At 33.2% G+C, this 20,257-nt stretch overlaps 1 protein-coding gene across 4 annotated transcripts; it reads right to left on the bottom strand.

Moving 5' to 3' along the window:
- Positions 1 to 98: 98 nt before the first annotated feature.
- On the bottom strand, positions 99 to 11,010 carry LOC111529609 (UDP-glucuronosyltransferase 2B33-like). 4 transcript variants are annotated; one of them, XM_023196523.1, is made up of 7 exons: positions 10,693 to 11,010; positions 10,290 to 10,341; positions 8,851 to 8,999; positions 5,954 to 6,085; positions 5,603 to 5,690; positions 4,551 to 4,770; positions 99 to 378 (listed from the first exon to the last, which is right to left on the bottom strand). In XM_023196523.1, exons 1-7 carry the CDS (start codon positions 11,008 to 11,010, stop codon positions 99 to 101), a joined length of 1,239 nt encoding a protein of 412 aa, XP_023052291.1. The 4 variants fall into 4 exon arrangements, with proteins under 4 accessions (XP_023052291.1, XP_023052289.1, XP_023052290.1 ...); XM_023196521.1 differs by having other exon boundaries at positions 10,290 to 11,010; XM_023196522.1 differs by lacking the exon at positions 10,290 to 10,341 and having other exon boundaries at positions 10,542 to 11,010.
- Between the last annotated feature and the right edge of the window lie 9,247 nt (positions 11,011 to 20,257).

Genomic DNA, 20,257 nt, shown 5'->3' with positions numbered 1-20,257 from the left:
CACAGGAAGAAAGAAATCTTGCATCATAACCTTTCTTCCTGGAATAAACTGAAGTAGTCTCATCTATCAAGTTTTCCAGCTTCAAATCTTAGATATCACTAATCACTTTTTCGCTTCTTTCCTTTTCCAGCAAAATTCCAGAAACAAAACAGAAAACATTTCATGATGATAAATATCACAGTAGCCACAGAGGCCAGCAGGAACCCAATCACATCCAAAGAGTGGTACTGGAACCAGGTGAGGTCATGGGCTGCAGGCCGAAGGTGTTTAGCTCCTTTGTGGCGCATGACAAATTCAATCCAGAAGACTGCTCGGTCCAGGGGCTTCACCAGTTGATCATGTTGAATTCTTGATAATTTCATAACATTCTCTTTATATCTGAAGGATAAAAATAAAGATACCAATGCAGCAGAAAGAGGCATGGACAAAACCCCTCAAACATCAAGTTAAAGAAGAAAGGGGTTTATTCAGCCAGAAGCATCAGCAAGACTCCTGTCTCAAGAGCTGAGCTCCCCGAGTGAGCAATTCCTGTCCGTTTCAAGGGCTCACAACTCTACAGGGGTCCATTTGAGAGGGTCGTGGTCAGTTGAGCAAGTAGTGGGTACATGAATGGGGACTACATGCACCAGTAATCAGAACAGAACAGAAGAGGACAGGGATTTTTGCTCTGCTTTTCCATAAAATGCCTGGAATTTATAGATAACATAACCAGTTAGGTCAGGCGTAGATCTTTAACTACCAGGCCCAGAGAGTGGCACCAGGCTATTTGCTTGTGGATTTCATTTCTGCCTTTTAGTATTTAATTCTTTTTTCTTTGTAGGCAGAATTTGGGCATAAGACAATATAAGGAATCTCCTCCCTTACTAACACTGAAAGTAAGTTAATTTGCCTGTGCATATCAAGTTTATGAAAGGCTTTTAAAGTGCCAAATAATTCAAAGTAAATGTCAAAGAATTGACATAGAATTTGTGTACTTTAATTTGAGTCATCATAGAAAGTTTGACTTTTAAAATGAACTTTTTTCATTGACAAATGTCTTTTAAAGTAGAAATTGAATGTTAGGTGAGAAAGTTAATTTTTTTTTAAAGCAGAGAAAATATGAGGCATTTTAATTTTTTTTAATTGTTTAATTTTGAGTTTTTGTGGGTACATGTTAAGTGCATATATTTATGGGGTATATAAGTTGTTTCGATAAAATGTGAAATAATCACATCATGAAAAATAGGATATTCATTCATTAAGCATTTATCCTTTATATTATGAACAATTCAATTACACTGTTAGTTCTCAATCAGACATATGGAGAACGTGCTCAACATCATGAACCATTTTAAGTACCGTAAGAAAGATCGTGAAAATGCAATATGAGAATTATCATCTCTAAGTTCCTAAAAAGTAATTGTGTCATGGTGAGTGACACGCCTCATAGCTAGTCACCATGCTTCTATATTACTCTTTTTTCTCCTACTGTTTCCCACCCTGTAGCCAGAATGATTTTTTGCAATTAAAATCAGTTTATAGCACTCCCCTAATGAAGACCTTTGCCTGGCTTATCATTATTTAAAGAATAAAATCCAACTCTGTTATTTGGTCTACAGAACCCTACATTGTTTGATACTGGCAAGCTCTTTTCCTAACACTTTCCCCCTGCACACTGTCTTCTAGATTGGCCTTCTAGTTTTTCTTTAAGCTCCCAAAGGTGTTCTCATCTTAGCACCTTACACATTTTTTCCCTCTCTTCTGCTCTTGGAGTATTCTCTCTTGCTACAACCCAAAGTATGCTTCTCTGCCTTTTTGTGGCTTCCTTCTTATGTTACTTCTAAGAGAGGCTTTTACTGACCACAGTATGATGGAACCTCTAGGATTTTCTCTATTTTCTGTGCTTATTTTGCTATTTGATTGCTAGAATTGTAAAATGCATTATATCTCATAAAATAAACATTTAAATAGTAAATACAAAAGATAAATATATGCACACTAAGTGAATAGTTCAAAAACATAAGATCATCTTGAACATTATTTTGAGGTGAAGATATCTATTTACCTAGTGCTCAGATTGTGGTATAGGATATCACAACCTCCCTAGAATCACTCTCTTTTTCTGAACCGTTTAGTCACTACTTTTGACCTCCAATTAAATATTAGCCTGACTTCAAATAGCATGCATAAATTTTGCTTGTTTATGTAATTGAATTATATAATATATACTCAGTAGTGTATTTTATTAATGTAGCAGTTGTTGGATAATTCCTTTGCTGTATAGTATTTTGTTGATTGATAAAGCACAGATTTTTTCTTCATTTTAAGATTAATATGTATTTGTGTTGCTAACAATTTTTAGACACTATTGATAACTCTGTCATAAACATTCTTCTAGATGGTATTAGGTTTATATATTTATACATAACTCTTGGGTATATAATTGAGAGTAGAATTGCTGAGATAAAATTGGATGCATAATTGTGATCCACTTTTTGACTTTAACATTTTTGAAGTGTATTTTTTTGATCTCTAAAATTTAAAGATATATTACAGTTTTTATAACCTCCCTTACTTCCACTATGACTGCATCATACAGTTTCTATGACATTAAATCTTATTATATTTACTAAGTCTTTGGTTATTGCCCACCACATATCACTTCAAATAACTATTTGACATGCTCTAAGAAAAAGTGTCTTCCAGTTGATATATATAATACATATACGTGTATTGTATATGTACATATGTGCATGTGTGTGTATCATTTTACATTATAAGATTCCATTTGTCAATTGTGTTCTCAAATGTTTTATGTCTTTACCCATTATTTGCTCTTTCTTTAAGTGTGTTTAGATTGAGTGAAAGTATTTGCATAATCACATTTAAATCTACCGGTTTGCTTTATATATATTTTTCCTATTTGTCCAAGTTGGTTTGTGTTTCTTTTCAATCATTTCCTATCTTCTTTAAAGGTATTTTTATCATTCATTAACCTTCTTTTTTGTGATAAAGTAATTTTAACGTATTCCTTTAGATGATACTCTATTTCTTTAAAAGCATTATTGATAGTAATTATAAATGCTGAATTGGTGATAGCTGGATTCCACAAGGAATTTTGTACATTAATAGCTTTGGGTGTGAAAAAATCGATTATTAAAAATTTGACTTAAAATTATATTTTATGTGCTTCAAAGATCATCATCCAAATGGAAAATTTAGTGCACCCAGAATGGGACAAAATTTTTAAAAATTATATATCTGAAATGACCCATAATATATAAATAGTTCTTTAAACTTAATAATAAGACAAATAGCAAAGTTTAAAAATGTTCCAAGGATTGAAGTAGACATGTCTTCAAAGAAGATATACGAATGATCAGTAAGTACATATAAGGATTCTCAACGTCTTTAGCCGTAATGAAAATGCAATCCGAGACCAGGATGAGAGATCATTTTACACCCACTAAGAAGGCTGTAACAAAAAGACAGATAATAACTCATTTGGCAAAAGTATGTAGGAAATGTAACCATGTTGTACTGCTGGTGGTAGTGATGAATGAAACAAGTACTTTGGAAGACAGTTTAGCAGTTCTTCATAAGCATACAGTTCCCACATGAGCCAGCAATTCCACTTGTAGTATCAACCCAAAAGAAAGGAAAACAGGTTTATGCAAAAACTTGTGTAGCAATATTCCTAGTAACCACAATTGGAAACAATCGAAAGGCCAATGAACTGATAAGTTAACAAATAAAATATGACAGATCCTTACTAAAAAATATTAAACTGTTGTAAAAAGAAATGAAGTATTAAAATGCACAACAACATGAATAAAACTAACACCATAAAAACAACAAAAAATTAAGGTAGGTGAAATGTCATTTACACAGCACCATGAACTATATGATTCCATTTATATGAAATACCTAGAGAGAACAATCTCTAGAGAAAGAAAACAAATTAGTGCTAGACTAGGGCTAAGCAGTCATAGGAAATGTCTTCTGTGTCATCGAAGTTTCTTTTGTGCTGACAAAAAATGTTCTAAAATTATGTGATGGTGACGGCTTCATGGCTCTGTAAACATAGTAAATATATTTGGATTTTATACCATAAAAAGAAGGATTTTATGGTATCAAAATTAAATCTCATTTTCAAGTACATTACAGTAATGATAATAATAAAAGTTAATTTTTCAGCAGGAAAATAGCCATGTTCTGAGGCATTTTAGATACCAAATTAAAGTATTTATTATATTGTTTCATTTATTCTTCCTTTCTACTAATGATTCGTTATGTCAAATTTTTAAGAAATGTATTTTTTGTATTATCTCTATCATTTTAAATGTATTTTTGTGTAGAAATTTTTTCACTAACTGGCTATTGATTAGATGTATGGTTTCCAAATACAATATTTAAATAACTGACTCAAAATAAAAGCAGATTTCCGATTGGTAAAATCATTTAAATTCTTTCAAAATTACTCTCTTATAAAAAGGATGAAACTCACACTCACTGTTGACAAGAGAAGCTATCTACAAATACCATCTAGTGAAAAATATTGTTCTACTCACAAAGGATCATTAATTACTTGCTTCAGTGCATTCACCAAGTCTGTACTTGACATTGTGTCGAAGTCCAGTTGAACAGCTGCTCCTCTGGCCTTCATGTGAGCAATGTTATCAGGTTGATCGGCAAACAATGGAATGCCCACCATAGGGACCCCATGGTAGATCGCCTCATAGATGCCATTGGCTCCACCGTGAGTTATAAAAGCTCTGGTTTTTGGATGACCTAGGATTGGATGAATTTTAGCAAAATTATTCATAGGAATAAAATGAGATGCACAATGAAAGGCTCTGAAAGTGACAGTGGTTTCTAGATAACACATTGAAGTATTTTGCTATTGCTTTCAGACTTCAGAGGAAAAACACATACTTGTGCTGGGTATGCAAGTGAAGGCTGCGTGGTGTGTGTGACTTCAGACTGCAAAACAATACAAGAGTTCCAGTTGGACTAACGAAAAAGTGTGATCTAGATTTTTTAAATGTGCAGTAAAGAAGACAGCAAAGAGATGAGCATGAAGTGAACTGCTATTTTAAGTGCAGTCACAGAGTGTGATATGTGTGGTGTGCAAGGCAGCAGGCAGTGGGTTGATGGTGGTGCTAGGATTGAGGAAGGACAGGTCACACTTCATCATGACCTGTCATCACTTTATGATTAAGACTAGCAATTTAATCCTTCAGAAAATACAGAGTCACTGATGATAGAAGAGCTATTATATTTGGTGGCACTTGAAATAACCCTGCAGGAGAGGAAACAACAGGTATAAAGTTGTAGAAATGAGACACAGAGACAGCTCAGGAAGTTATTGAAAAATTCTATGATATATAGTAACACCAGAAATAGATATCCTTGCTGTTTCTGACCATAGAGAATGTGAGTGTATATCATAAAATGCCAATAATTATAGCATATTCTTTTTCCCTTTGGACTGGTAAATAAATATAAAGAAGTTACATTTTTTTTCCTTAACAAACATTGAAAAAGCTTGTTTCATGATTAACTATTAACACTCTAATGTGCTGTTACTAATATACCCAGTATTTGTTCACCCGAGTCTTACCTAGAAGGTCATTCTGGGGTATCCACTTATAGAGCCGAGTATTGAGACCTAAGGTATCTGGTTTATTCCCATCAAATCTCCACAGAACCTGTTACAGTGAAGAAAATATCTTATTCCATGAGTGGAATTCAAAACTTATAGAATGTTCAAACTGTAAAAAGAGAAAAAGAGTAGGAATGAGGTCAAGGGATGTTAGTAAATCAGAACTACTCAAAGACTGATGTAAATAGAATACTCACATTTAATTTTGGCCAACTTCACATTTGTCAGAAGTTTCTATAATTGGATTACTTACAAACTTTAGCAGCCTCTTTCAGTAGTTTTCCACACCGGTAAGACACTTCATCTTACCTTTTGTGGAATCTGGGCAAGGGCTGATGCAATTACGTTGGCCCTTTCTTCTTTCATGTTAGCGACAACTGACCCCAGAGAAAACACCACAACACCATTTTCTCCAGAGCTCTGTACAAACTCTTCCATTTCCTGTGAAAAAGAATTTGTTTCATCACAAAAGAATAACAGCGCAGCAGGCACTACTGAAAGAAATGGTACAAGTTACTAAAGAGAGAAAATCAGGTATTTTAAGGAATTATTGGAGTAAATAATATTTTCTAACTGATTCAATCACTCAGGTTTTTTGCAATTAGATATATAATGTGAGATAGGTGGACACTGTTAGGATAGTTGTGTAACTATGTGTGTATGTGTATGTATTTGTATGCATGCGTGTAAGGGAGAGAAGAAATGGAGCTATTACACTGTAATCAGGGAGATAATGTTAAAAAAATTACACACAGACTCTTCTCTTATATTACTAAAATTACTAATATAAGTTCTTGGAAAGTGGCACCACTCAGCTTTCATTCTATATTGTTGTTCTACTAAGTCACTTGTGTTTATTTCAGGCAGGTTTTCTGTAGGATTCTTTTAGTTGGAAGCCATTAGTGTTTACTTCCCTCACTATGAGCTCTGAGGATAGGCTACTCACTGTTGGGATAATTTTATAACTACATTTATGTTTCTCTACAGTGTTTTATACTTCACTTAAAGTTTGTCAGAGTTTTCCAGTAGTTTTTGTAAAACTAAAATAAATATATAAATACATAAAAGCTGCTGGTTAAGATCCACTGACATTCTGGAGTCGGGTATTGTAATTTGGAATTTCTGTGAATTACTTCAGGAGTCTTATTTATAACACAGAATTGTACACTATACAGTTACATAGTTGAATGATCATATTTTCAGGTTATTGTTTAGGTGGAACACCTATTGACCTGAAATCACACTGTTAAACTGATGTGCTATTTATAACTGCATGTGAGGAACTCTCATCATGAATTTGTTGTGTCTCAGAGGCAGCAGCACTTGCATCAGAAAAGAAGAGGCCAGCTGGCCTTTCTGCAGGGGAGATCTTGTCTCTCTTTTGAGTAGCTCACTCACACCACATTACACTCCTGATGAAGATGTGCTTGGCTGCAATCGATTGAGAATTGTTCTGACTTGCGTTCTCCAATGTATGCCAACATTTAAACTTAAATACTTTCAGGTTTAATCATTGTGGTAAAACTTTTCCTAATGGTTCTTAACAAAACAAAGAAAAAACGTGCAAATGTTAACTGTGCAGACCACATATTACAGAGTGTTTTTTAAAATGTGATTTTTAATCTTAAGGTAAGAGTCATTGCACTGCTATTCCAGGTAATACTTGGGTCATCTAGGTATTGTGTGTGATTGCAGTTGACTGTAGCCATATTTACTGTAACTGGTGCTCAGTGTTTCACCTCACTAGCTTGATGCCGAGAGCCCTGTTTATCCATGCAATGTTGAAGGAACCTAACCTCTGTTTACAGATTCATCAGAGATATGGATTGGTTGTTTCTTCTTCTGTGATAATGTAATAAAAATGACATGAGATTAATGTCAGAAATTTTATAAAAGCATGGAACATTTTTATAAATAAAATTTTTCTAAACCTTTTATGTTGTGATATTATTTATATAAAATATATTTTTTCATCATGACTTTTGACCTATTTATATAGCTCAATGTACACATGTGACACTTACTTAGAAAACGTTAATCTTACTGAGTATATATTTTACTCCTGCAAAAACTTGTCATCTTGTTATCTTTATCATTTTCTAACTCCCTTTATTTGTATTACAGCTGACAGTGTAATTGAATATTTCATTGATAAAATTATTGTAATGCTATTGTATGCACATAGTATAAGTTTCTAATCATTCCTTCATTTAAGATGTTGGACTACTTCCAGTGTTAATTTTATGCATATTTTCCATAATGTTGAATAGGTACACCTTGATTAATTTTTTTTTATCTGTATGATTTCACGTGAATATATTATAAAACTCATGGCAATGTTCATTTTTAAAACACCTGATACATTTTGTCAAGTGTCTTATTCTCTTACATAGACATTATCTGTGAATCTAATATTTAATTGAAATGAAAGCAATCTGGCTGGGTTAGCAATTATTTTACATAATAAACAAAGAATTGGTTTCACAACCATTGACTTGCATTCAAATCTTTCTGCAAGTTAATAACAACAGCTAATAGTAGTAATTATCACTGTTGTACTACTAGTCATCCTTTTTCTTGTCCTTCTACAAGCCTTACTCTCTTCCCCTTCCTACTGACACCATCGGTTTCCCTTATTGTGAGTGGGGAAATCTTTCAAGAGTAGGGCAGGGTGGCAGAGATTTTTCATTAGTCTTACCCCAGCTTTTGTCTACTTTCTATTATCTCCACTGATGCTTTCTTGGCATTGGGTTTTTCCTTGAGATCATAGATTTTATATAATTTTTATTACTCGCACATATTCTATCTTTTGAAGTAGAATGTAAGGTATGTGGGCACAGAAACTGTGTCCATTTTTTTTTTTCTCTGAAAATTCTGCACTTACCTCTGTTTTATGCTAATCCCTTTGTAAATACTATTTGAATGAATGACCAATACCTTCTTAGGTGTTAGATAATGAAGACTTTAATTTAACCAACTCTATTTTCAAAGTCTCCTTAGTATTCCCCTCTATTTGTAGTACTCATAAAACTCACATACGTGTGAAGGTATCACTATGTACATGAGTTTCTAATTGGTATCTGCTTTACCCCACCCACTTCCCATCTTTCTTTCAGGGTAAGTCAACCACTCTGAATGAAGACCGTAGAATCATTTCTACTGAAAACTCAAAGCCAACAAAATAAAACCAATGAAAGCATGTTTACCTTAGGTAGGGGTTTGGCAGGTTTGCAGAGGAGTCCTCCAACAAAATCAACATTTGGTAAGAGTGGATGTGGAAATTGAAAATTCCAGGAGTTTCGAATAAGCCATATGTCGGCTTTCCCCATTGTCTCAGATAATGTAGTGGGTCTTCCTGACAAGAATAAAAAAAAGAAAAATGGATGACACAAGATAATTACATTAGGTTATTTTCTGAAAGGAGTTAGAATAATGTAGGCAAAAATATAGGCAAAGTGTCTGTGCTTTGAAAAATATATACATATATTCATCTAGAGACACAATTTAATTTTATGTATTATTTATTTTGCCCATGTATATTTATAAGAAAGGCAAAGTATTAGGAGAATTGTGAGGTTAAGCTACATCTCTAATGTCACATCAGTATACTCACAACCACAAACAATTATTAAAATAAGCCACAGAGAATTAAACATCAATTTCTTTTCTTTTTAAAGCTTCCATAGTAGCATATGGACATTTAAACAACTCTTTGAGCTCCATAGTCAATTAATTCTACTGTACACATAAAAATAATTTCCTAAAAATTGTCTAATTTACACAACTCATTAAGCTAATTCTTTTATCTTTGGTTCTTCAAGTGAACTGTGGACTATGTTGTGAGTATGGCTGAAATCCTTGTACTCTTTTAGATTCAAGCTAAGATCTTAATAATATTATCTTTAAGTAAATATATTTATAAATTGTAGCTAGAAATTTTTTAGAAATTATTGAAATAAAGATTTGTACTCAATCTTAATCTGTCTTATCTTTTTTAATAAAGAGACATAGTTTGAAAAAAACTATGTAGATATAACAACCTTCACACTTCCACAAGATGATTGGACTTTAAATGAATGGTTTCCAATTCTTTAATGAAAGAGTATAGAAACATTAGAAATTTCAAATTACCTTTAATGATTTATGCATCAGAGATATAGACATTCTCTCTCTCTCTACTATGAAGGAAATCTTCTGGTAACATGGGAACAACTTTTGATTTCTAAATCAGAAAACCAAGCTTTACAAGAAAAAGTAATTTCTGCAGTTATATAGATAGTTGTAGAAAAATGTGTAACTGCTCATTCTAAATCTGTGCATTCAGTAAGATGTTATTTGATGAGTTTTACTGTATTTAAGATGTAAAACAACGTATAGTAAACCAGATGTGTAATTGCTTAAAGTCTTAGATGCACTAATACATAGGTTTATGATTTCCTGGGGTGTTTTGTGTGAATGATGGCCCTAGGGTTTTAACTGACCCTGTAATTTGAGCTTTTCTATAATATTTGTGAGATTGATAGATCATCTTGTATTTTCGTTTTATAAATTCACTTACCAAAATCCCACTACCTTGACTTTATGGCTTTATATAAGCTCTGTTTCAAAGACACAAATAAGTTACAGATTGAAAAATAATACTTACCTAGAACTTCACTATAAAACTGATCCCACTTCTTCAGGTCATACAATTGGAAACAAAAGTCAAAATAAAGCATATAGATCATATTTTTTACCCTCTCTATGAAAGTCATTTGATCACTTAATTCTGACATAACAACAGGTACATAGGAGGGAGGGAAAAGAAATCCTCCACATTGCTTTTCAAAACTGTAGCCAGGAGTGAAGCGGAGACTGTACACAAGGGGTATGTTAAATAGCTCAGCCAGCAGCTCACTACCGGGAAAAATAGGATCTGCTAAAACGACGTCAAATCTTGACTCTTGTAGTTTCTTCATTAATTTCTTATTTGAAACCACATCTTTACAGAACTGTATACTTATGTCACCAAACCTCCACATGATTTCTTGCATTTGTGAAAAATACAACCAAAATGAATCTTTTGGAAGGTCTGACCATCTCTTGATCTCTTGCATGATTATATTTTCAAACTCAGTTTTAGTTAAAGATGTAGGATAAACTTCAATTTTAAGAGCAGATGAGTTATTGGGATCAAAAACAATGGAAGCTGAAGATGCCAGTACAGTCACCTCATGACCTCTCTGGACAAGCTCTTCCAGGATTGTCTTCATATTCATCCAATGGCTATATTCTGCTGCCCACACCAGCACCTTTCCACAACTCCCAGAGCTAAAGCAAAAGCTCAGTTGTATTAGCAGAATTACTGAAGTCCATTTCACAGACATCCTGGTGCAATGCAATGCTTGTTTTCCAGTTGCTGTTCCTTTCTGTCATTTCTCATGGTTATATCCAAACATAAATTAGCCAAGAAGTTAAAATGTAACCCTTATACTTCAAAGTACATACAATATCATTAAATCAACATTCCGAGCATGTGCATGGCAAGGAGACAAATGAAGGTAAATGACCTGTCTACACAGATGTGACTAATTTCCCTTTTATGTTTCTGAGTGTTATCCTTCAGCTAATATCAAAGATCTTGTATGGACATGCCATTTGTCTTATGCAATATATTTAGAAGAGTGTCCAGAATTGTAGCAGTGAAAGGTCATGTTTCTGCAGTCCATTTGACACAAAACTAAAGATAAAATGACTAAACATGGTCCATATATTTTGTACCCTTTGTTGACATATAATTTAAATATCATACAATTTATCAATTATTGTGTAAAATTTAATGTTTTATAGTATATACACAGAATTATGCATCTACCATAACAATCAATTTGAGAGCCCTTTTATCTCCCCAAAATAAGCCGTATAGCCTTTAGCCTTTTCCTCTCCACCTCTAGTTTCTGCATTTCCCCTGTCCTGGGAAATTTCTAATTGAGTTTCTATCTCTATAGATTTGCATATTTTGGACGATTTTTAATAGTTGGAATCATACAATATGTTGTATTTCATGAGTGACTTCTTTTATGTAACATAATATTTTAAATGTTCATTTATGATGTAGCATATACATGTTGATTCTTGCAACCATCATGTAAGATATTGAGAGTGTGAAGATGACACTATCTTTATAAACTTTGTGAAAGTAATCAAAGATAAAGAGAGAAAAAGAGAAAAGTAAATCAAGCTTGTAGTATATGCAGCATTAATCAATAGGTTAGCTTGTTCTCTGACTCACTTCCTCATAGTTATTTGGCTATTGTCCTAGAATTGTGCAGACCCTGTTACAAGATTACAGTTCCTCTTAACTCTTCTATAGATAATAACTTAAACATTATGAAATGATCAACTTTCCTTCTGAGGTATTCCTTCAGGTCCAGCACACTGATAAAACTATTGACTCAGCAGGTCTGAAGGACCTCACTGATGCCAGCTGATCTGAGGGACTTCACTGATGCCAGCTAATCGAGAGGACCCCACAGGGAACTGACTCAGAAAATAATGTTCTTTCTTGTTCCTACTCCCCTGACCAATTAATTACCCAAATTTTCCAGTCCATCACCATCTATGATCTCCTTAAAACTTCCAACCCAGAGCTCCTTGAGGAGCTGGATTTGAGATTCTCTTCTCATCTCCTTGCTCAGTGCCCTGCAATTATTAAACTCCTTCTTTGCTGCCAAACCTGACATCTCAGTGTAATTGGACTACTATTGGACAGAAAGCATATGAACCTGTTGGTCCTATAACAAAACTTCAATGGAATAAGTAACTGCAAATATAATACAACTAGAAAGATAACTATAACTAGAAGTGGAACTTAATGATGTAACAGAAGTGATGAAATCTCATGATAAGACAAATAAGTGAGGAGTTACTTCTTAGGGAAGAGCAAGAAACTTATTTCTTGAGATGGAATCTACTCCTGGTGAAGATGCTATGAACATTGTTGAATGACAACAGGAGATTTGGAATATTACTTAAACTTACTTTATAAAGTAGCATTAGAGTTTGAGAGGATTAATTCCACTTTTGGAAAAAGATCCTCTATGGGTAACATGCTATCTGACAGAATTGCATGCTGAAAAAAATCTTTTGTGAAAGGGTGGGTTAATGTATGTGGCAAATGCCATTGTTGTCTTATTTTTAAGAAATTGCCACAGCCATGCCAACTACTAGCAGCCACCACCATAATAAATTATCAAACATCAATATTGATGTAAGACTCTCCATCAGCAAAAGTTGCACTCACTGAAGATTCAGATGATAAATAGCACTCTTTACCAATTAAGTGTTTTTTAATTAAGGCATATACTTTGTAGACTTAATATTATCACATACTGAATACACTACAGCATTGTGTAAGCGTAACTTTTTATATTCCTTAGAAACCAAAGCAAATTGTGTGACTCACTTCATTGCAATATTTGCTTTATTGCAGTATTCTAGAACCAAATCTGCACCATCTCAGAAGTATGCCTTGTATTAGTGAAAACACTTAATATGAGATAAACTTTAAAATACATATTTCAGTTGAATGGGCTCTAGTTACTCACCCCTTCTGTTCGTCTTTGTGAGAGCCATGCATATTATGTACTTTCATTCAGTCATGTTGGCCACATATATTAACCCACCCTTTCACAAAAGATTTTTTTAAATTTTCTAATTCCCACAAAACACAAACATACACAGACTTTCTGTCATTCCACACAAAGCCCAAAGGTACAAGGTGGTTCTGGAAAACAAATATTTTACATCACTTTACCTATGTGGACCCTCACTAATTAGCTGATAATATATTGAATAGCTATAATATAAAGACTATTTTGATATGAATCACATGAATAATACAGGATGATTAGAGTTCCAGAGAAAAAACACAAGTACTTCTATATGAAAAACTTAACAAGGCAGGAACCATATGATATAAGATGATAGCTTTGATTGCATCTAGGCAGTGTGTGGCCAAGAAGGGAGTTTCCAATAAAGAACAGAAAGATAAAAATCACGCACATATGGAGAGCATCCCAGTGTGTAAGGATCACAGAGAAAGTTGAGGGCAGGAGGTTACAAAAGACAGTTAATTTGAAATGAAGACCTTAGGCAGTCTTATTGGTCATACTATGGATTTGAATTTAATACTCCACCAAAATTTACTTACACAACTTTTAAAGGATGACAGTTATGAAATCAAGATATTCCTTTAGCAAGCAACTGTGTCAAATAATATTGGCATGTAAAGTCAAGACCTTAAAATTAGAAAAGATTATTTAAAAAGTGCATTTGTAACCAAAACAGGAGATCATAATAGCCTGATGTGGTTTGGCTGTGTCCCCACCAACATCTCATCTTGAAGTGTAACTACCACAATTCCCACATGTTGTAGGAGGGACTTGATGGAGTTAATTGAATCATGGGGATGAGTCTTTCCCATGCTATTCTCTTCATAGAAAATCTTTGCCTTAGATTTTGCTATTTGTTTTGGGATAGTTAGTTTTCTTTACTGTCTGCTTTTCTTCATGCCTCCTTCGCTCCTTGATTTTACATATTAATTTATTTTTAATTAAAAAAGAAAATGAAGTTACTTAGATTTTATGTCCAATGTTGAATTTTCATCTTTATGCCTTTTGTCACACACTTTTTTGTTAATTGGAAACCTATATGAAAATACTACATTCGAAAACATAGGAATACATAGATGTTCCAAATTCATAAGCAAAACGAATTTCACAATCCTAATTAGTATACTTGCTTTTATTGAGTTTTATGAAATTTAATTAAACATTAAATTTTTAAAAACTCATTGGATAGTGTATAAATAGTACTACCTAAAGAGTGGAAATCTACAATTGCAATAACAAGAAAGTTAAAATTAACTGATTGCTGGACTATAATACCAAAATTGTAATTGCCTTTTAATTCTAGAAATGTCTAATTCATAAGAAAGACTACATCAATCTAAGCTTCTACTTTTATGCCCAAGTACACTGGGTGGAGTTCTGACACAGTCAAATATGTTGAGGAGATTCTAGGGCATAATTCTTCTCTATCTCTGTTATATCGGCCATCCCTTTATATGTTCCTTGGAGTTAGCACACTTCAGCGTTGTTTTTGTTTGTTTGTTTTTGAGTAGTTAGCACAAATCTTAAGATTTAAAATTTTGGCCAGGAGCAGTGGCTCAGGCCTCTAATCCCAACACTTTGGGAGGCCGAGGCGATGGATCAAGAGGTCAGGAGATTGAGACCATCCTAGCTAACATGGTGAAACCCCTTCTCTACTAAAAATACAGTAAATTAGCCGGCCGTGGTTGCTGGCGCCTGTAGTCCCAGGTACTGGGCTACTAAAAATACAAAACAATTCGCCGGGCGTGGTGGCGGGTGCCTGTAGTTCCAGCTACTCGTCTACTAAAAATACAAAACAATTCGCCGGGCGTGGTGACGGGTGCCTGTAGTTCCAGCTACTCGTCTACTAAAAATACAAAAAATTAGCTGCGCGTGGTGGCAGGGACCTGTAGTCTCAGCTACTCAGGAAGCTGAGGCAGGAGAATGGCATGAACCAGGGAGGGCAGAGTTTGCAGTGAGCCGAGATCAGGCCACGGTACTCCAGACTAGGCAACAGTGTGAGACTCCGTCTAAAAAAAAAAAAAAAAAAAAGAAGATTTAAAATAACAAAATGTGAGATAGGAACTTAATATTTTCTTTTCATTTTGTCACAAACAAATGACAACAAAGAGAAGTATTTCCAAAGTAACTTCAAGAATTCATAGGTAAATGATTAGCTGTTCCCACATACACTACTATAATGCTTTAATTTTTTTTTTATGTAGAAGTAGTGCCTGTTAATGCAAAGCAGAAAATGAGATTCAAATTCCAAATGGAAAACCACACTTTCTTCACTGTGTAAATGGTTGCTTGTAAGGATTGGAGGTTGTACTCACCTTCTGTGGAATCTGGGCCAAATCTGAAACAATGAGATCAGCCTTCCTCTGTAAGGTTTTGCACAACTGGTCCCAGAGAAAACACCACAGTGCCATCTTTGCCAGAGACATGGGCAAATTATTTCATTTCCTACAAAGAAAATAATTTCTGCATCATAACGATGCAATATTATGTAGAATAATGTAGTTTACTTATGTTTTAATAAAAATCTAAAGAAGTTTCTACATGTATAGTTATATTGTCCCTATATTCTGCCATATACTTCCAGTCTCTATAAGAAAGTTTGTGTTAGAAACACATGGCTTCAATACATAGGAATTATTTACTAGAAACAGTACACAACCAAATAATTATACAGAACACTTAAGCAATAGTATACGGCTCTTTTAATATTTGGTAGATATCTAATTCTAAAATCACAATGGTTTGCAAACTCATAAAAATATTCCTTAAAGAGTGATGACAGTAAAATGATAAAATAATGTCCCCAAATTAATTCCCACACAATAATACAGCTAGTAACTATGGAAATACAAAAAGCCACACTGAATTCACCAGAGCTAAAAAAAGAGAAGAAGAAAATCCCAAGACTCATAGACATGGGAAAACTCATGATCTATAAGATGAATAATTCTTTTGGATTATGACACCCCTTCCACACACCAAGAAGACACCACTGTGAGAGAACTTTTCCTGAAGTTACCAAGATAAGAGGAGGAAATTTGAGGTGAATGTTCAGTTTCTTCATGGATGTGTGATTCTTTTTGGGAAGCCCATTTTTGTCCTACCCTAGGAGAGGCATTAGGAGCGGCTAGAGGGTTGAATGACCAGGGGTGAATTGGAAACAAGAGTGGGAGTACTAATCACAGTGACAAGCACACAGATCTCAGCAACTGCTTGGCATTCCTATTAGCAGGAATGCCACGCTGCGGAGTTTGACCAGTACCATATCACTGCAGGGGCCAAAATCCAAAAGAAGGTCTGAATCTTTGGCACGTATTTTTTACAATTCTCAGGTCCTCATACGGAGCTTTTCTATGACCTGCAAACAAGTATAACGTTTGAGATTAAGTTTCAGTTATTGCTTAAGTCTCTCCAAGACCTAGAAATCACTACAAGTCTGGTTTTAAGTTCCAGTGCAGGATTAAAGTTCAGATGCTCTGTAAAATTTTTGATAAGAAATTCAGTGCACACCTATTTTAAAAATTCAGAAATCACAGCACATATGAATAGAAAGTTGAAAAAAATACACTTTAGAGAATAATCCAGGAAAAAGATGATAAATTTTGCAAAGAAGTGGAAATGTTTTAAAAATAAAAAGAAAAAGAAATCCAATTGATAAAAAATAAGTGAAGTGAATTGAAAAACTCATTAGAAAACTTCAACAGCAGACTTGGTCAAACAGAGTAAGAAATCAGCAATCCTAAAGGTAAATCCTATGTAATTACTCAGTCAGAAGAGCAATAAAAAAAAAAAAAAAAAAAAAAAAAACCCGAGAAATAATTAAAATTAGTGAAGTAATTCTATGAAAATATCAAACATTATTAAGCAAAATACCTTTGTATAATAAGAGTTCTTGAAGGAGATAAGAAATAAGAAGTTCTAGAAAGCATACTTAAGAAAATAATGATGGAACATTTTGTAAATCTAGAGAAAGATGACAGTATCCAGGTACCCTAATCAAATTTAATCCAAAGAGTATTTCCCAAAGGCACATCCTATTTAAATGGTTAAAAGGCAAATACAAAGAAAGAATAGTGATAGCAATATGAGAAAAAGTTTGTACCATATTAAACAATGTCCCAATTCAAGCGTCATCAAATTTCTCAAAAAAAAATAAAAAACAAACAAAAAAAAACTTGTGAGCCAGAAGACAATAAAATATACGTTTAAGGTGCTGAAAAAATCTGCCATAGAAAAATACTGTGCCTACCAAAGCAATTCTTAAAACCTGAAAGAGTGATAACATTTTCCCACACAAACAAAAGCTAAGGCATTCATAAACACCAGACCAATCTTATAAGAAATAATAGGAAGGAAAAATTTTTTTATTGGAAAGAAAAGGACACTCACATGTAATAAGAAAACATCTGAAGGCATAAAAAGCACTTCTACAAGCAATTATAAAGACAAATTCAGAATGCTCTAATACTATAATTGTGGTATATAGGCTATTTATATCTTTATCATGAAGAAAAAAGACAAAGATATTAAAGAAAGTAGTAACTACAATTGGTTATGAGATGGAAATTTGAAAAGATATAAATTGAGTCATCAAAAGTCATTATGTGGAAGACAAAATTATGTCAAAATACAGTTTTGTTTATTTTTCTTTGTGCTGAAAGTTGTCATCAGTTTAAACTATCTAACAATAAAATATTTTTGTAAATCTTGAATTAACTAAGAAGTCAAACTTAGACACAACAAACAAAAATGGCATGAAATCAAAACATACTACTAAAGAAAATTATTTAACCATGAAGGAAGACACACAGAGAGATAGAGAGACAAAGAGAGAGAGAGAGAGATAAAGAGAGAGAGAGAGAGATACAGAGAGAGAGAGAGACAGAGAAAGAGAGAAAGATCGAGAGAGAAAGGATATACAAAAAGTAACCTAGAAAACAATTAACAAAATGGAGGTAGTAAATCTTTATCTATTAATCATATTACAGAACGAAATTGATTGAATGATCTAGGTAAAAGACATAGAGTGATTGAATGGATAAATAATTAAAACTCAAAACTCAACTCTATTGTCCCCACAGTAAACTCACTTCCCCTATGAAGGCATACACAGACTAAAAGGAAGGAAATAGAAAATGTTGTTTCTTGTCATTGTAAACAATAAAAAAATTACAGTAGTAGCTATACTTAGTTAAAATATATTTTAAGTCAGGATTGATAAGAAGTTGGCCATTATATAATAATCACAAGCACAAGAGAGCAACAGAATAAAATTGTAAATATATATGGTCATAACACTGGAACATCCAAATATATAAAGCAAAATTTACAGAGCTGAAGAGAGAGATTTACTGTGATATAATAGTAGAAGACTTCAGCACTTTACTTACAACAATAAAAATATAATTCAGACAGAAACTCAAAGAAGAAATCTCAGAGTTAAACTGCACTCTAGGTAAGATAAACCTAACATGGAACATTTACAGAACATTCCATTGAACATCTGCAGAATATGTAATCTTCTCAACAGCACATGAAACTTCTTCTAGAATAGACAGTATTTTAGCTCAAAATAGGGCTTAACATTTTTTTGAATCAAAATTAGGTCAATTTTTTCCACAACAGCATACAACTAGAAATCAATAAAAGAAAGAATATGGGAACATGTATAACTATATGAAAATTAACTGTGCTCATAAACAACCATTGGGTATATAGATAAATTATTTTAAAATATATCAGAAAAATAAAAATGGAAAGGCAATATAACAAAACCTCGAAGATACAGAAAAAATAAGTTCTAAAACAACAAACATATACCAATAAATGTCTTCATTAAAAATGCAGAAACATCTTAAATAAACAACCTATACACTTCAAGAAATGTGAAAACAGAACTTAACTAAAAAATAGTAGATAAGGGATATAACAGAATTATAGTAGAAATAGATAAAAGAGATTTTTAAAATATTTAAAAATCAATAACACAATAGTTGGTTTATTGAATACATAAAATTGAAAAATCTTCAGCTACATTAACTACAAAAAGTGATGACTCAAATAAATAAAATGAGAGATGAAAATGATACATAACAACTGATACACAGAAATACAAAGGATTATAAGATATTATTATAAACAAGTTCTTGCCAATAAATAAAAAAATCTAAAGGATATAGAAAAATTTTTGGACACACACAACCATCCAGGATTGAATTTAAAAGAAATAGAAACATAAAGCGATGGCATGGGCAAATACTTCATGACTAAAGCACCAAAAGCAATTGCAAAAAAAAAAAAAAAAAAAAAAAAAAAACCAGAATAGACAAATGGAATCTAATTAAACTGAAGAGATTCTACACAGCAAAATAAACTATCCAAGTGAACAAGAAACCTGCAGACAGGGAGAAAATTTTTGCAATCTGTCCATGTGACAAAGGGCTAATATCAAGAATCTACAAAGAACTTAAACAAATTTACAAGACAAAAGAAAACAACCCCATCAAAAACTGGGTAAAGGATATGAACAGACACTTCTCAAAAGAAGACATGTATGCAGCCAACAAACATATGAAAAAAAACTCCTCATCATTATCATTAGAGAAAAGCAAATCAAAATCACAATGAGATACCGCAAAACCACAAAGAGATATCACAATGAGAATGTGATATAATTCTATCACTGTAGTTAGGATTGCAATCATTAAAAAGTCAGGAAACAACTGGTGCTGGAGAGGATGTGGAGAAATAGGAATGCTTTTACACTATTGGTTTGAGTGAAAATTAGTTCAACCGTAGTGGAAGACAGTGTGGCGATTTCTCAAGGATCTGGAACTAGAAATACCATTTGATCCAGCAATCCTACTACTGGGCATCTACCCAAAGGATTATAAATCGTGCTATTATAAAGACACATACACAAATATGTTTATTGCAGCACTATTCACAATGGCAAGGACTT

This window comes from Piliocolobus tephrosceles, chromosome 3 (genome assembly GCF_002776525.5).
Source record: "Piliocolobus tephrosceles isolate RC106 chromosome 3, ASM277652v3, whole genome shotgun sequence".
NCBI classification, from domain to species: domain Eukaryota; kingdom Metazoa; phylum Chordata; class Mammalia; order Primates; family Cercopithecidae; genus Piliocolobus; species Piliocolobus tephrosceles.
This window is presented reverse-complemented; position numbering and strand designations above follow the sequence as displayed.